Source organism: Leptosomus discolor, chromosome 10 (assembly GCF_034619465.1).
Source record: "Leptosomus discolor isolate bLepDis1 chromosome 10, bLepDis1.hap2, whole genome shotgun sequence".
Classification (NCBI taxonomy): Eukaryota; Metazoa; Chordata; class Aves; order Leptosomiformes; family Leptosomidae; genus Leptosomus; species Leptosomus discolor.
The window spans coordinates 16040974-16059284 of NC_141400.1; the positions used below are offsets into that span (position 1 = coordinate 16040974).

Genomic DNA, 18311 nt, shown 5'->3' on the forward strand with positions numbered 1-18311 from the left:
GTACAATTATGAAACAGCCACTGCACTTCAGTACCAGGGTGAAAAAATCCCTCGATCTGGTGAGAAGGGCTCTCTGCATCCTGGGGTTGCAGGGAGGACCAAATGGAGTAAAACCCACTCAGCTCAGTCCCCACCGCAGTGTGGATATATTCAAAGATGCTGTTGTACTGCTGTCTGTGCCTTACCAGCAGCTGGGGGCTGAAGAACAAGCATGAAGCCTGTGGGAGAGAAACACAGACAGCAGGAGCAGTGGAAAAATAAAGCCGTGATCAGCCCAACCACCCAAAACACAGAAAATAGTCCAGGAATTTAGTTATTTTCTGGCAGTGCTATTTCTTAGGGCATCTAAACACAGTCCAGCTCCAGCTGATAATAGAAAGTTTAGAGAATAGTAACATAGCAGGGTTTTCCACTGATGGTTATCATTAACTGCTCTTGCAATATTTTTTAATCAGGCAAAATGCTTTTTATTAAAGAAGTGCAACAGCTATGGGAAGACAAACTTGTCTTGGATGAGCCAGCACCTTGGATTAACAGCTAAATGCTGAGTAGTTTGTACCCATTCATTTATGCAAGGAAAAAGGGTCCATTCCTGTTTGCAAGTGGCTGGGATGTTCCTGCAGTTCTTTTTGTGGTTAAACAACCTCTCATGCCACAAAAGTAATTTACAGCAGGTTTACTTGAATTGTTCGGGTCCTTTGTGAGCTGTGCTGGGGGGGAGGGTCTGTGGGACTGACTAGGGTGGCTTCCAAAATAAAATTGATGTCTGGATTTAAAAGATGGGGAACGCAGGGGCTGAAAAATGAAAGCTGGACTTCTGTGCAGTTGAGGTCTTCAGAGAAAAGGGAAGCAAACGTGGCTTTCCTGAGAGCTGCGCAGTCACCCACTCTTCAACACAGCGTGTTCGTACTCTAACCTTGGTCCATCTGGGTTTATTTTCAGCACAAGGAGAGGTGGATCAGTAGCAGGGCACGTTTGGACCCCTTCCCCCCACCAGCAATGCCAGAGGGGTTTTGGAAAGAAGGTACACAAGTGAAGTGCAGGTCTCCTGCAAGGCCTGACTGTCAGGAAACAGTTTTTTGCTTTTAACACATAATGGCATTTGCACTGCTCGCTGCTTCCTTGGTACAGATTTCTCAGATTTTCCAGCCACCACCGGCATTCCTGGGCCACCCTGGTGGGTTCTGGCTTCAGGCAGCTGCTTCGAGCCACTCGGCACCCCAGGCTGCTGGCGGCAGAGGGGTTTCATGGGACCCCGGGCAGGAGAAAGCTTTGAAGTGATGGCAGCACGGTGTCCTCACCGAGCCCTGCCACCACCCACAGCGCTCAGCTTCCCAGCCTCTTCGTGGGGTGCATCCAAAAGAGGTGGGACTGAATCAGCCTTCAGGCCCTTTGGGATGGTCAGGTGTCGGAATGTGCATTTCTATAATCTCAGATGATGTATGGGAAAATGCATCCATGCAGAGGTAAAATGTAACCTTATGCATGGCCTAGAAACCACAGCATGGCCTAGAAATTCCCAACAAAGGCTCCCTGGAGTTGTTTTCCGAGCTTAACTGAAATCACAAGGAAACTGGGTGCCTAAACCACTTCAAGCCTTTTCAAAGCCTCCTGTAAGGGTTTCACCCATGTTCCCACACAGATGGAGAGGTCAGCCTCTGCAAACAAGCCTCGAGCTAAACAGCGATGGGCTGCAGGAACCCAGACCTCACAGCAACCAGTTCCTTGCTTGCACAAGGCCAAGGAATACCTGGCAATTTCCAGAAAACCTGTGTGCCTCAATTACAGTGTGTGCACAAGTAGTTGCCGCAGTTACCGTGTGAGCTGCAGTCACGGCAACAGCTGTGGGTGTGAGGTTGCTGACCCAGCTCTGTCTAGTTAATACAAAAACAGCTCATTAATGTTTCACGGGAGTATCTTCACTGCGTACCGTAGCGGCTGCTTGCTGTAAGGCACGGGAGGTTAACGGGCTGGGGGACATAATTAGAGAACGCAAATCATCTGGAATCTGGCACAAATTGGGCCAAACTGCTTTCCTATCTTGATCTTTTAATGGCAAACATGCCAGAGAGAAGCAGCTCCGCAAGGAGATGTGGAGGTGCTCAGGGTCATGCTAACCCCGCACCCCACTCCTGGCAAGAGCTCACACTCCAGCAAAGCCCAGCATTAGCCCCGCTCCCTTCCCGATGCTCTCTGACATCTTTTTAGATACCAGCTCGCAGCACAGAGGCAGGGTGGCAGCATTGCCCACCCATGCACCAGTCAGTGTCTGCCAGTTGACTGAAAAGTCCGATTTCTGCAGGCAGGAGTGCAGCCGGACCGTGTGCCCAGACTGATGGCTGTCCCTTTGCAAGGCCTGCACAGCCTCCCAGTGCAGGAACTCAAAATCTGGGGTTTCTTTCCAACTGGGATTTTGCTACTGCAGCCCTGGAGAATGACACCTGCATCGCAGGGCTCAGCTGTGTCACCGCAAGCAGGAGCAGAGCAGCAAAGCGTCATCACTGAGCTGTCACATCACTGCCACTGGTCTGACCTGCATCCAGCCGGTGAGCTCAGCACAGCTGCCCAGTTTCTCTGGCACCCAGGGGTGTATCATTTTGCCAAACGTGGCTGGAGGGGCTTTTACTCCTTCACCTTTTCTGTACAGACTCTTTACTTTGGAAAGTATAAGGTGATTTTAATTTTTTTTCCAAATATTCCTTGCAATATTCCAAAGCAAAAGTTATTTATGAAGCAACCTTGGCAGCGCTGATGCCCCACCATGTGGGCATTTGCTTTAGGCAGCAGTGCTGGCACCATCCCAGTGCCCCTGTTTGGAATTAAGAGTATTTTTCTTGAGAATATCCAAAGTGGAAATTGATTTTGGTCTCCATTTAGGGCTCCCAAAGAGGAATTGGTTTGTTTAACCAAACATCAACCAGCTTCAAAAATGCCCAAAGGAGAGCTGCCTGTTACACTTGCGCAGCTCCGCTAAGCTGTTTGAACACAAGGCTTTCCCCAGCATGGGCAGCATTCCAAAAAAAAAGAAAAAAAAAGCCGACAAACAGAAAGCCAAACAAAAAAAAAAAACCTCTACAACGTTTAGATCTCAGACACTCAACCAAGCATTGCAGAACTAACTCGTGTTTTCCTCGGCAGCTTGGGCATCGTTTTCTTTTGCTATTTCAACCCCGTTTGGTTACGGTTTTCATGCTCTCAGGAACGCTGATTCACCGCGCTCTCTCGGGGGAGCATAAGTACAGGAGATCAGGATGGTTAAACCAGAGCCGTCCCCAGAAGTGCTTGGAAGAAATCTACAGCAGTTTTGCAAAGAGACAAACAAGTGTTCAAAGGTGCATCTTTTTGTTTTAATTAACGTTTTTTTGAGCAACCGCTTTGAAAGAGGAAACGAAATGGATGTGGTTGAGGTAAAAAAAAAAAAAAAAAGAGATATTGCTGGCAATTATGTTTGGTTAATGATAGCTACTTTTTAAGCTATATCTGGTATTTTTAAATTTATATTTTAATCATCCAGAATGTAAAAGATGATAGAGAAGAAATCATTTACAATGGGCTTATGTGAGTAATTTCAACAAAAGTGGTTGGAATAAATGTGATTTTGCCTACAGTAACACCAGATGCCTGGAAAAACCTAATTTCAGTAGCTAGAAGGGATTTTTTATTGCAAACCCATGTTTTTAGTGCAGTTTCATAAAGAATTGCTTTACCTAACCACATTTTGTGAGGATCTTGGTCACTTTAGAGGCTCTTGGGCAGCTTCTCAGTGCAGGGTGCGAGGTCTCCACAGCCCTGTCCTCCCAGGGGAGGCTGCCACATCCCACCGGACACCACCAAACCCACGCAGAGGGACGACGATATGGAAAAGCTTTAGGAGGGGCCCTGACCCTGTTAGACACCTGAAAACCCAACCCTGAGCCTAATTCAGCTGCTGTTGGAGCTGCTGCCGACCCAGGTGGGGTGGCCGTGGCCAGCCTGGTGCCTTGCACGGCCCTGGTTCTGCCTGCTCCATCAGACCACAGAGCCTTTGAGAAGGAGGCATCTCCAGTCGGGAGGAGGGACTTTCCAGGGGAGGGGGGTGATCCTGAAGAGTTTTATAAAGAGAATGTATCCATGCACATCTGCACATGCGGAAATTTTTTTTTCAGATCAGTGATTTTTCTCATGAAATGGCTTTCCCAAGCTTTAGAATGCAGCTGCTTAGAGTACCTGGGGTCTGAGGGTATTTTTAGTCTATTTGATGGTAATTATGGTGCCTGCAAGCAAGAAGAAGAAAACTAAGCTCTAAGTTGTTACTACAGCATGAACCCAGCTGATCATTGCTGTTAGCAAATTTAACGCATGCAGGTTAAGGGTCATTTCAGCTAGCTTCAGCTGCTTGGGATCAGATGTGCAGACAAACACCTTAAGCTTGCATACCTTTTGTATTTAAAAGCTAAGCAATTGCTATTTCCAGAAAGCAAATAATCTCTGCTTTGAACCATATCCTGAAGGGATGGACAAGTCTTTTGAGCTGCTTATTTCTTTCCACTGGAGATAAAGAAAGAACCTGGATGATGTACGTGGGCTTGGGTGACCAAATCAGCAGTCAAAGCCAGTTCCAGCCTGAATGCTGGTAACACAGAATATTTGCATTAAAACTAAAGCAGTGATTTTTGGTCTAGGATTCCTGCTTTTCTCTCCATCCCTCCCAGCAGCTCAGGACAGGTGGTGTGGGGAGCAGCAAAGTTCAGAAATGCAGTCACGCTCTCTGGCCTTGGGCATGCAGCGATGTTGTGCAGCGTGGCTATTCCCCAGTGACAAGGAGCAGCTATCGAGGCTCCCTCTGAGGACAGTAGTGGGAAACAAAAGCAGAAGAAAGATTCTGCTGCAAAATAACTGTTCGACTCCCCACCCAACATGAAGCTGCAAGAGAGGCTACGAGAGGGATACTGGAGTTGCGCTAGAATTGCGATCAGTTTGCAGCATGTTGACAAGCCAGAAAACAAAGGCAAATCCCTGCTGCCCAGAGACCCACAAGGTTGGACACCACCGGTCCTCCTGGCAAAGCAATTTGCCACAATGCCCTTTTGTGGTCTCGCTCGGCGGGCGCCAGCTCAGCAAAACACAAATGGGGGCGATGCTGGGGGCAGCGGGGAGATGGGGTTAGAGGGACAGAGCCCAGGGAGGGACAAGGCTGCCAGTGCCGTGGTGGTTGTACGGCTCAGTGGAAAACTGAGAGCAGGGAGGGAGGAGAGCAGCGATAATGATGCTGCCAGCACCCCCAGCTCTCTTGGGCAAACCTGGCAAAGTGGCACGAATTTGCTCATGAAATAAGGGGGAGAAGGAGCAAAAGCAGCCCAAAATCTAAGGACGCCCCTTTCAGCAATGAAATACGATGGTACCACGGCTCCTCTTTTCACACACTCAGAGCACAGGCAGCCCCTCTGGCAGCACGACCACGGCACCGCACTCACAATTCGCGTGGGGAAATCTAATAAGGCAGTGGAGCAGCAGGGATTTGTCATGGACCGTGCCGCTGGGGACAGGATGGCCCTGGCTCCCTGGTGCCCATTTGCTGTCCCGATGCTACACGGCATCTGTCAGACATGGGCTCTCCAGCAGGGCAGGCAGCCAGCAGGCTATATTTAGCAACAGCAACAAAACAGGCAGCTGAATCAGCTGACTGGAGGCAGGGAGCCTGATGCACCGCTTAGTTTTAGGCAGCACATATTCTGTGCTGAAAACAGGGAGAGAGAGAGAGAGAGAGAGAGAGCAAGAGCAGGGGAGAGACGTGGGAGCCGAAAGCCGCCCGTCCCTCCGCAGCAGGCAGCAGCGCAGGTAAGGGGAGGGCGTTGCAAAAGCTGGGGTCCAGACACAGGCTGTGCCCTGGGTCTTGCTGGGAAGGACCCAGGGTGGGCGATGCTCCAGGCGTGGCTGGGAGGGGAAGCTGTAGGGCAGGGGGGTTTGTGCTCTCTGGGGGCTGCTGGGTGCCAGTGGGCAGGTGGGAAGGTGACCTGGGCATGGAGCAGGGCCATGCAGGAGCAGTGCCCGCAGCGAAGGGGATCGCATCCAGGCTGGACCCGATCCATCCCATCGGAAGAGTTTTACTGTCAATAGGTAATTTTATTTCCTTCTGGAGGACAGGCACGTTAACAGGACTCAGTTAATGATTAGCACGATCATAAATTAACGCGACATGCCCGTGCCCATTAGCTGAAGCACCCGGCTGCCCTCCCCGGCGCTGGGGTCAGAGCAGGCCCAGCTCATGGCACTGCTGAGCTCGGGCAAGTGGTGGGAGGGATGGCGGAGGAGCGAGCTGCCTTCTTAATGCTTAAAGAAATGAGAAGAAAGGAGCAGACAGAATAAAGAAAGGGAAATAAAAAGGCCGTCAGGTTTTAAACCAGCATCTCCTGCTCTCAGTTCAGCAAATCCCAGCTTGGCTGCCTTTACCGGGAGCACCTGAGATGAAAACCAGTAAAAGCCAGCAGCAGCTCAGGGAGGGATGGACACCCCACAAGCCCCACCCTGGCCTCGGCACGAGCTGCTCGCCTGCACTCTATATGTGACCGCAGTTTTGCGGGGAGGTTCAACAAAGCAAGATTTATTTCCAGCAATGACAAGCAAGGCATTAAAATAGCTAGCATAGCACTTTTGTGCTTAATTATACAACAAAGCTATATTGTGTTGGCAGACTATTCACATAAAAATTCCACTGGGGAGGATAGTAAAAAAAAAAAAAAAAATTAATCCAGGCTATGTGGTCATTTCTGCCAGAAAGGGAGGTAAGCAAAGCACAGGAGAGAGTATTTTGAGAAGGGAAAAACCCCAAAAAAAACCCTAAACCCCCACCAAAACAGTATAGTTAGCAAACACTGTCACACAAAATATTAGTAAAAAAAAAGTTTATCTCATGAGTGGGAGCAGTTTGATGGAAATCCATCCTGAAAAGAGTTGAGGATAACTATTTGAATATAAAGGACATGAATTAAATCCCTCTGACTCCACATGAGCATTCAGGGAAGGATCTAGCACTCCATAACTACATTTATGAACCACTGGCAGAGGCAAAAATGAACATGTTTGCACATTATCACCTACAGCTTCTAGAAGAGATCAGCTGTAAAGTCATTTTACTTACGTGATGCTTCCCACAGGGACAGGTCAGCACCTCTCCTATTGAGATCAGCTCTTGCCTGTTCGGACACAACGCGAAGCCAGAGCCTTGTTACAGCGAACAGGCCAGTGGAGTATTAAATAGGGAGAGTGGTTTGTCCCCCTGAGACAAGCTAGTGCTCCTGCACCCCCCACACTGCTTCAGCTGCTGGCCCCTTGCATTGGATCAGAAGGGAGCACATTCGCTGATCCCTTAAATGAACCTTTTGTTTTCTACTGCACTTAATCACTTGGCATTTTTTGTATATACGGGCTCTTTACGAAGCCACAGATACAAAAGCACTGCCAGCAAACTTGTAAAATGCAGTTTCTGTAAACCCCACTGGATGCCACAAGGGAACATCAGGTGACTCAGATAGGATGCACTTTATAGAAACAAGCCCAGAATTTCTTTACTGCAGCTGGATTTCCTGTGCTGATCATGTCTGGTTTGTTCTTTGCAGCCATGGCACCCCGGATAAGATTGAGTCTTTCAAAGCCTCTCCCAACTATATGCGAGACCCACGAGGAAGTGATGGAAGATTCAACCAGCAGCCTGAAGCACACTGGAAGCACTGCAGCCAGGCCAGACTCATATTCCAGCGATGATTACATTCAATCCATCTGCCACCTCGCCAGACCCACCTTCCCGGGCCTTCCTGAAAGTAGCCGTAAAGGTCAGGAGAGAAAGACCCTGAAGACCCTTGAAGACGTGTCATGGTCTGCATCCCTTGGGAAGACACAGCAGGAAATGTCAAAGTGTAAATTGACCAATTTCCTTTCAAATATGGTGCCACCGGGAAAAGTCACGCCTGCAGAAGCCGACTTCTGGTCCAGAGAGGACCCCCTGGCACAGATTTACACCTGTGCAGGAAAGCTCTGCTCCTCCAAGGCTTCTTCATACGGTAAAAGCTCCAGCACTGGTTATTCTCAGTGCAGCTCTTCCACCTCAAACAGCGAACTTCATCCCCCAATCATGAAAGAAAAAGCCACAGGGAAACACAATTTTCCGGCAGTGTTTGGTTTTCCAAGGCTTCCTTCCCCAAGACCAGTGCAGAAAGAAGTGGTCTGCTCAGGGCTGAAGTATCTCAGAAGAGACGAGGGAGCAGTTTTAGGGAATAACCACAGTCAGAAAGAAAACAGCCCCATGTTCGTTACTGGTGAAGAGCTGCCGCCATCCTCAGCCAGAGGGAAGCTGCTAGGAAACCCAGTCTTGCGCTGCTCCGTAAGAAAGCAGAGTTACTTATTCAATACAGCAGGCACCAGTGAAAAAGAAGGGAGAGAAACTTCTCACTGCGACAAAAATGTAGTGGGTGATGTTCCCACTAAGCAGAGATACTCTGAGCGCTTCCAGGTACGTAAAAAAGCCATGATCCATAACTGGATTTCAGAGCACAGATGCACCTGGAAAGAAGCAAAAGTAAAAGCTTGTTTGCTCCCAGCCATTGCTGAAGTGTGAAGAAGTAGCTGCTCAGAATGATTTTATTCACAAGATAAAACCACCCTGTGCTCTAGAAGCTCTCCCTGGAGTTCTTACACAGAAAACATGGCTTGAACACGCATGCAAGTCAGGCAGACTTTTGTGACCCATCATATCCCTCATCAGCGGGCAAAGGGACAATTCACAGTCTCATCCACTACGGAAACAGCAACTAGTTGTCATTTTGGAAAGGCAACAGTTCATAAAGCATCTCCCTCGCATATTGCCTAGAACTGCCCTGAGCATGAAGAAGAGCTGGAGAGAGTACCAGCCCCATCTGCTCCGGAGGAGAAACAATCTGCAGGAACATCAAACTACTGGTGTTTCCCAGCAAATGCCAAACAGCCAGATGCTACTCACACTTGGGTACAGGTATTCTGAAAGGAACATTTTGACCTATGCTTGGACAGTACTAAATGTGCTCTCTCTGACATACACAGTTACTAGGAGACTCATTATAGATCACTGCGTCTACACCAGGACGCCACTGTTAGTCTGGTCACCTGTTAGTGCAGTAGCACAAGGAAATATTTTTTTAAAAATTGTAAGAAGCCTTTAATGAAGATTTGCTAGAGAGCAACATGGAGAATATTACAACTCCTCTGGGCGGGGATTTTCCTGTTGCTTACCCTGGCACAACGCTGTTACCTTTACTCCCTGACTTACCCTTGGCAGGAGGGGAGTCAGGAGCCCTGGGTGGGCATTGCTGTGCCAGTGCTGTGGCTGCCCTGGGGCTGTAACAACCTGCGATGTCAGCTGTAAAACCCCCAGATATCATGCTGGTCTCTGCACTGTTGCACCTGCACCAGCCAGGCTGCACACCGTGGGCACCCACAGAGTTTGCTGCTTGGGTGCAGGAGCGCCACGAGCTCGTGCAGAGCTCTGCAAGCTCAGTGGCATGACAAGAGCAGCAGCTTTGGCTGAGGGGCAGCCTGGGGATGCTGGGCTGACGTTCACAGGACCTGAATGTAAAATAGTAATTTCTGGGTTTCACTTCATATCTGTGCTTCTGTATTCTCACCTACCTGGCCATGCTAACGATGCTGACTGTGCTTAGCCTGGTGGTGTGAGGGTGAAACATGAAAAAAACACATGTGCAGGTTACGACCATCCAGCACACAGCATGTATAAAAGAATTCATTGATGTTAATGCTACATGGGATGTCTGTAGGAAGAGAAACATTCCCGCTTTGCTGTAAGATCCCGGCGTGGTGTGGTGAGCACACACCCAGGTCATCCCTGGCTGCTGCACGGAGACTTCTCCGTCCAGGGAAACTCTCTCGTCGGCGCTTTCTCCTACAGTCAGAGCAACCTCATGTACCTGCGCCTGGTACAGCACTCTCCGTAGCCAGCCAAGAGAAGTAGGTGAGAAAACTGCAAAGCAATACTAGCCTAATTATTATTACTACTACTAGGCACAGAGGAGAGCGTAGGGACCAGGCTGTTTGTTCAACAACAGCTAAGATGGGGAATACCGTTGGAAAGCTGCAATTATAAAAATGCTCACAAGCGGTTTCTAAACCAGCCTCGAGCAGATCAAATCAGAAGGCAACTTCTGCTCGGTACCAACATGAGTATAAGTATGCTCAAGGATCAAAAGGTGAGCATATTTGAGCTTCTCATTCTCATGCCTGTTTCCTCAAATATTTTTGCTCTTGTTGAAACTCATTAGCGCTATGGAGCTGAACTGCTTCTCATCTTCATTTTTGAACTAACCACACAGCAAGAACAAAAGTGAAGGTGGCTCCAGCATTTATTAGAGCTGATGGACAGAGTTGAATCAGGGAGGTGCCAGCCTGCTCTGCCTCCTCCACCTCTTTCCCTTCCTTCTCAGGTTAAGGCTGGGACTTAAGTGATGCTTGTCTTCACTGCCCTGCGGACTTTTTAATTTCTCCCCGTGTGAATATTTATGACACTAATGCCTAGCAAGTCTTGCGCCAACTGCATGTATCACTGCTTTTGACAGAGAAAACAAATAAAACCATTACATCAGGTTGCTGTTTCCATTACTGCAGAACCATGGGTGACTATTCTCAGCGCAGGGCTGGCCCACAGCACATGGGCTTGTGATGCACCACCCAAACGCCTTCTCACCCCACCAAGTCACCAACAGAGCCAGCACCTGGCCTCTTTCCCCACACATTGAATGCCTTGCAAAGCTTCTCTGCCTTGTCAGGGTCAGGCCTTTCGTGCCCATGAACTAGGCAACTGCTTCCCTTAAAACCAGCCAAGCTGTGTGTCAGTGGGTCCCCCTGGCACAAGTGCTGTAGCTAAAAGATTCATCCTCATGTCAGAGGCACTAAAGGGCATTCACACCTCACCCCTTCGGCAGCTGATGCCCAACACTGTGATGCCTTCTCAGCTACCACATAATCCTGTGAGTCTCTAAAACCCTGAAACCCATCAACTTTTCCAGCAGACTCCCTAGAGATCTAAAACCTGCGAGCAGGGACTGGAGCACTGATGTGACGTGCCCAGAGGAGAGCCCAGCTACATGGCTCACAGCTCAGCCGTTCCTGCTGCTCCTGGCTCTGCAAGTATCGCAATCCTGAGAGCAAAGAGAGGCAGGAGTGGGTTAGAGCTGCAACTGAGGGTGCCCTGGGAAAAGCCCCCATCTCCTCCCACGCAGGACAGGGAGCAGTGCCGTGGTCTGCAGGGCTGGGGTGAATGGGAGGGTTGGGCTCAGTGCTGGGGGGCGTTTGTAAACACAGCAGCAGCTCCAGGTTTGCTCAGCAGCAGGCTGTTACGTGCCCATGGAGCACAAGGTGTTTGGTGTCAGGTACAGCAAGGCTTGGAGGGATGAAGATTTGGAGTGAATTGGCTTTTTCTGGAGCGTACTTTTTCTTTAGTGAAAACTGAGGTTCAACTCAAGCAACTGGGTTTTGCGAGAGGAGCCAAAGCTGCTGGGGTGCAGCAAAGACAGGCGACAAACAGAGGCACAGGCAAATTAGAGTCACAAGAGTGACAAGGCAGCAGGGTGAGAGGAGGGACACATGGGGCCCATGGTGCCTGCGAGTCGGGCAGCTCCCAGCAGGAGGGGGATGCCGGGGTCTTACGAGGTTCCAGCTGTGCAGTAAAGGCTGTGACAGAGGTGACAAAAGGAAACCTGGTTTACATTGGAGAGAGACAGCAGATAAGGAGGGATTCAGCCACCCTTCAGATTCAGATGAATCCTGTTTTGAAAAGCACAGCCTTCACCTTCTTCACCATCACCTCTGTTGGAAAAGAGCACATCAGCCCCCACAAAATCACTGGGCAATTAAATACTGCAAGTTCCTGGGTTAAGGCAGTTTTGCAGCCGTACAACATCATCCACCTCCCATGGACACGTTTTGGGCTGGCTCAGTGGGGAGCCGGGGTGCGAGGTAGCCCCTTTGCCCCAGCGCTGCCGGCGTCGACTGCTGTAACAGCCCCGCTGCTCCCCTGCCACCACGGGCTCTCCAGGAGGTGACCGAGAGCTGCCGAGGGAGGCTGCAGTCCTACCAGAGAGGAAGAAATGGGATGCATTTGGATGTATAGTATAGACTCCCTGTTCCCCCACTTCAGTGACCATACTGCCCCATGGAGATATACTGGGAGCCATCGGGAGATGCTCCACCCTGTGTTTTCCTCTACACAAAACAGCAGCTGAGGACTCATCAGTCAGGATAAACCTGCAGAAGTCACAGCCTGTTCAGAAACGCTCCCAGACAAGAAAGAAAACCTTATCTAGGAATTTAGGTCACAGAGTGAGATAAAAGCCGTGCTGCTTCCATGGCCAATCTCATGACAGGCTCTGTATTTGAAGTCACTGGCAGAAAAAATCTCATTTATTGAGATCATCAGAACTGCTGAAGGGATTTGGATTAATTTGAATGGGGAATTGGTATCCAAATCCCACCGGCAGCTTTCAGTCTCAGCCTTCGCAACCAGTTCACAAGCAATCTACGGGCTAACGTGCAATTTTGCCTGCATGATCATGCAGCCTTTTACCGCTGCAAACAATAAATGCATTTGGACACAGAAAATCACAAGCAGAATTTACAACCCAGAGAAACAAAACTGCCCCTCTCTTTCCTCCTTTCCAAATGCTTGTCTTTTAAATGACAAAGGTACTGATCAGCTCAAGCCAAAGGCGAGGAAGGAAGGGCTCTGTGAGCCTCGCTAATGAGATTTGGTGACTGGCCTGTGCAACGCAGAAGCAGCTCAGAAGCTCCTACAGCAGCCACAGCACATCGGCAGCAGCAGGGGCCGTCGTGTGCCAACACGGACAGCCAGGCAGACAGATGTTGATCAGAAACGAAAATATGAGCCAGTGCAACGTGGTTACAGACAGGGATAGGTCACAAACGGGTCTCTCTCAGTGAGGGATCATAATGACCAGAAACAAGCTGGAGCAGATTTAAGGGCTGCACACAAACAGGTGGATGCAGGAGGTGTGTGAGTGAGGTTAGCAAAACCAGTTTCTAAAAACGTCTTCAGCTCTGAAGTTAAGATAAAAGCAGCTATTTTTGTTTTAAGAAAAAAAAATCCAAATCTTAAAACTCCAAGAGAAAACATGGGGCCTAATTTAAGGGGATCAGACCTGAGCCCGAGGCAGAACACAGGGTCCCTCTGCTTAAAGCGGGGGCTTTGGGGATAGTGCATCAGGCATTCTCCGTGCCCTGAAGCACCTGCAGTTGGGCTTAATTGCTCGTTGAGGGCATATTTTAATTAACTTTGAGCCTTCCTAAGTGGAGAGTAACGATAAATGGTGTACAATGAAGTTAAACTGCATTTAGTGACTAAGCAGGAATCCCTTTGCTTTGAATGAAAACCTCATATGTCTTATCAGCAACATGATTAATAGCAAAGTGTTTCATGTTTGCAGTTGCAGCTGTAGCCATAGGCAGAAGAGTGATCCAAAAGGATGGTTGAAGGCTTTTCTGCTTGTGTTTGAAGAGTCAGATCGTTCAAGCACAGCTCTCTGCCATGCTCACCAGAGCCCACATGTTTTTGTGGCTGGCACCACTTATGTGGGCCATAGTTGACACCAGTGGTGGCTCCTGAAGCACCACATCTTGGGCTCGTGGCCTTTTCCCATGCTCTGGGATTCTCAAGTATGATTTAATTTGCCCGGCACGAGCTAAAGCTGATGCAAAATACATGTTGTGTAAACACAGACATAATGTTCTTGGCAATCACAGCCTTCCTGGAATTAATGCTCCTGGAGGCAACACTTCCGAGGACTGCAGAAAAACTGGGCATATTTGGAACACCATCTAGTTGCTACATGATGTTTGACCAAATGCCATTTAAAATCAAAGGGAGCCTGTAAGTGCTTTGGAATGGACTTGTAATGAGAATAATTTTCTGCTGCATTTAAAGCACAGATTTCTCATAGCAGCTGATGAGGGAAATCAAATTATTACTTTATTTATTTGTGTGCATTAGCATTTTGTCAACCATTTCTTGTCTTTGCTTTTAAATTAATCTAGCTGGAAGCCCATCAGCCTGCTGTGAGCTTAGCAAAAACTGTGTTAACCACAACATTTTATCTGCCTGAACTTCACACAACTTGCAGGGGCTTTTCCCCTCTGCGATCAGCAAGTCTGTGTTCTGCAAAGCAGGGTGATCATGCAAGGTGAAAGCAGAACTAGGCAGCAGGGAGCCTGTCACATCTCATCTGAAGAGGTGGAATATGACATCTACAATCAGCTGAGTTTAGCTGAATGTTTTGTTATTTTTCCCTTCGTCACAAGTATATAGGAGAGAAAACAGTCTCTGGTTTATACCAGCAGCGCTGGGCTGCAAGTTTTGTATCTTTCCAGCTCACGATGGAGCATCAGGTGGAGCTAACCTGGCTCGTGGCTCAGCTTCAGAAAAGAGAGATGCCACATCTCGAGTGTCCAGGCTCAAAGCCATTACACGAGAAATACCAACTTTGGTCAAGACACTCTTCACGTTCCCCCCTCAGCTCATGCTACAGAAGCATCGAACTGCACAGAGAAAATTGTGATGTTTGCTCACAGACGGCCCTCATGGGTTAGTAACGGCAACTGCCCATCGGATCCTGCTCAGCTGGGTGCTGTGCAAATGCACAGAGAGCGGCTGTCCCCGGCTTGCTGAGCCTATGAGCCGTTCAAACCTCATTAGTGAGATTAGCTGGGTGCTTCAGATCCAGGTTGATTTGCAGGAAGAACAAAGGAACCTGTGCATGGTCCTTGCTCATAGCAGAGCCAGGGCTGTTTGTCATCAACATTCCTGGTCTTTAGGGCAACCAAACATAAGCACAGGCGTGATCATGCCCAGTTTTGAATCCAGAAATATCCAGGTCCTACTCAGGACACCAGTTTAAGGCCAGACGGATGCCTGAGCAGCTGACACTGCAGTTGGCAGCAATTTGGTAGTGACGGCAAAACAAGTTTCTGGTCCTGCCCAGGAAGAGCAGGTAAGGATGAGCTGGAGAAACTGCAGCTGGGGCTCTGCTGCTGTTCCCGGGCCTGGCTCAGCCCCAGCACATCCTGAAATACCCACAGTGCCACTGCTGCAATGTACACGCAAAGCACTGCCCCTGCTCAAAACCTGTTTGTTTGAACAAGGGTACACAGATGGAAAGTGAAAAGTAGAGGACTCAGAGAGAAAGCACCAGGCCTTCTTGCTGTGCAGGGTCGGCTCCTGGAATTAATTGCTGCAGGATGTCAACAAGATAAAATTTAGCAGGATTCAAGAGAGGATTAGACAGTCCTGTGATCAGGAACGTTTGAGCAATGCTAACTGGGTCAAAGAAATACAAGAGAAATTAAGCGTTGTGCTTCCCTGAAGGGCTGAGCTGGTACCAGCTGGATTTAAGACAGATTCCTCCCCACCTCCCCTTCCCAATCTTTTTATAGCAACGAGCAAATAGCAGGATGTATTGCAAAGCATCTTCTCTTGCCTTAGAATAATAAAGCATTGCCTGCTTTAGGAAGTCCCCGAGAGCCACAGTGACGACTGGCCCATGCTACAGCGTGTGGTGAAACCCTTCCCTCATAATTTTAAAGATAAGAAATGGATGTTTTACCTTCTCTGCTGCCTCTGAGCTTCAGATCAAATGATTTCTCAATACGAGAATGAGCTGCACAATAAACCAGCTGCAGACAAGCCTGTTGGGTCTCCACCCTGAAACCCTTTTCTAAGCATAATTAACCAAATTAATTATTTAACTGTAGGATAGCATCAACCAGAAAATCATGCAGGGGTAATAGGTGAATCCAAAAGCTAACACTAGCATTATCATAGGGAAGTGTTGAGGGGATAATGGGAGCAATGCTTTCTACCGCCAAAGAGAGGAAAAGAAATAGGATCTTGCTGCAAGTAAGCAAAGAAGCAAAATCCTCAGTGAAACACAGACTTCACTCTCCAGGCAGGCAGATACACACTAGCTGCTCCATGGAGGTAGTAGCTGGCAGCTGGGGCGCCCAGTATAAGCTTTTCCAAAATTTTCTTTTTCATTAGAAAGATGCTGACAAAAATCTATAGTCTTTGCACATTTTTCTGACACCATAAAAACGCTCCTGGCACAATTGGCCCGAAGGCATGACACATTGCATGTGACAGCAAGGGCAGTGCAACCTGCTCCAAGCTCATCAGTTCACTTCATTAAATTTCACTGTCTTCAACAAAGGGATTCTGACACAAATGTCTCGCTAAGGCTAATGCTGGCAACAGAAAATTACCTGGTAATCTCAGACAGGCAGCAGAAATCTCTGGATTCTGTGCCCAAAGACAAAACCTTCTTCCTATAGGCCATTGGAAACAATATGGGACAGAAAAGCAAACATGCCAACATTTAAATATCATCCCGTTAGGCTTGGCAGAAATTTGGGCTGCCCATTGCCTTCGAAATTTTGGTATTTGAAAATAAGAATGAAAACAACTGCTGCTGAAATTGCCAAGGAAACAAACTCTCCCCAAAACTTCCCCACCAAATTCTGTTGTATCCAATGCCATTTGGTCAATTCTAGCAATTTCATTTCAAAATGAAATTCAAAATGTTTTGCAAAATTACATTGTGTTTTTGTTTTCCTTACTGCCTGCTCTACCAGGAGTAGCAATACTTAATACAATCTGTCACAACTTTGTCAGACTCAAATATGGTGGGGCTGTGAGGACCCAGCTACCAGAATTCTCTAATTAGGCTTTATTAGAATTCTTTCCTTTCTCACTAACAGCATCAAGGGCTATATTAACACAACAGTTTGTCACATGTTTTTTGTTTTGTTTATTTGTTTGTTTTCTGGAAAAGTGTTTGTTGCTTGAGTCATAATCAAACAGTTGGACTGTAAGATTTTACTGCTCCTGGTACAAGCACTCACACCCTGGTCACAGATTCGCACTAGCTCCCGAGCTGTTTCAGCCCCGTTGTACTTCAACAACACAGACTTTATGGATCAGGGCCTTTGCAGACATATTTAAGGAGCCCCTGCTTTCAGTACAAAGTGTTCCATGCCAGCAGTGCAGTATTTTCAAAACCGCTATGAAAACAATACGCTGCACCACAGGCTTTTGTCCCACTGGGGACAGAGGAGGGGACCAACCCCTCCCCACAGCCTGAAGACATGTTGCTCAACGTGCTCTGGAGGGTTACTCCAGGCAGGACATGGCCACAGCTCTGGACTCTCATGCCAGTTGATCTACCTGCCTGCAGAGCAACGGCACCCTCGTTACGCTCCCGCCGCATGCTTCGGCTCCCGGGAGGTGACGCTCATGTGCAGGACACGAGGGAGCAGAAACCACCAAGGACTGCAGGCATCATCCGTTCCGCAATCCGGACACCCAGGACCTTCAGCAAGTTACTGTCTTTTTGAGTTATTTTTGCTTTCTGTAGAACGGGAATAATTCCTACTTAGGGGAAGCAAGAGGATTTGTAAGATCAGCCAAACCTGTAAGAAAAAATAATTATATAGAGTCAGATTTTTCATAGCCAGCAAAGAACAAAGAACCTTGGTGGTGAAAGAGAAGCACATGCCGCAGCGCTGGGTAGGTTCTTTCTCTTTATTCATTTCAATAATTCCTGCAGGACATGAGTAATACAAAGACAAACGTAACATAAAGCTGGCTCCCTACTGAAGATGATGTAACTGGATGAAATCGCAGTTTTCACATCATCAAATGTGAAAGCTTAATTAAGTAAAAACAGCCACAGCACAGACTCAGGACTGGACCCAGCAATCTAAACCCGGGTCAGTGGAACGTGAATTCCCGTGTTTGGGGCTGCAGGTCAGACACTCGCCCTCCCCGCCTGCGGTGGCTCTGTGGGTTAGGGCAGATCTCAGGGAAGACAGTTTGTTCTACATGCACACGTGGTAACTTCTTTTTTTGTGCTCCTGGAATTTTTGGGTTTGCAGTGAAAGCCCATTGGAGTTAATGGAAAATTTCCTGTTGGCCATCGTGGGCCAAGACCCCAATTTCTACCTTTTGCTCATCTGCCTCCTCCCTCACTGGCCCCTGGATGAAGGGAGAGTAATCCCAGCCCTTCCTGTAGTCTATTACCTAAACGTACATCAGAAATACTTCTAGTTTAATACATGCAGGTGTTTGCAGGAATAGCCCCCACTAACACAGAGGTACAGCCTCTCAGAGAGCAGCTGAGGAAGTATAAACATTCAACCATTCTACACATTGCGTTAAAACATTGCAAAAAGAATGAAAATACATAAACACACGAACGAAGAACCTGAAAATCAAAATGCGGCTTGAA

The 18311-nt window shown here is 48.2% G+C and overlaps 1 protein-coding gene across 1 annotated transcript; it reads left to right on the forward strand.

Moving 5' to 3' along the window:
• The first annotated feature begins 7597 nt into the window (after nucleotides 1–7597).
• LOC147414803 (uncharacterized) lies at nucleotides 7598–8590 on the forward strand. The gene has a single exon (XM_086471260.1). The coding sequence runs from the start codon at nucleotides 7598–7600 to the stop codon at nucleotides 8588–8590; it is 993 nt and encodes a 330-aa protein (XP_086327386.1).
• The last annotated feature ends 9721 nt before the right edge of the window (nucleotides 8591–18311 follow it).

Bases quoted from the DNA above. Each gene is read 5' to 3' on its own strand.
- LOC147414803 (XM_086471260.1), top strand. From the start codon at position 7,598: ATGGCACCCCGGATAAGATTGAGTCTTTCAAAGCCTCTCCCAACTATA.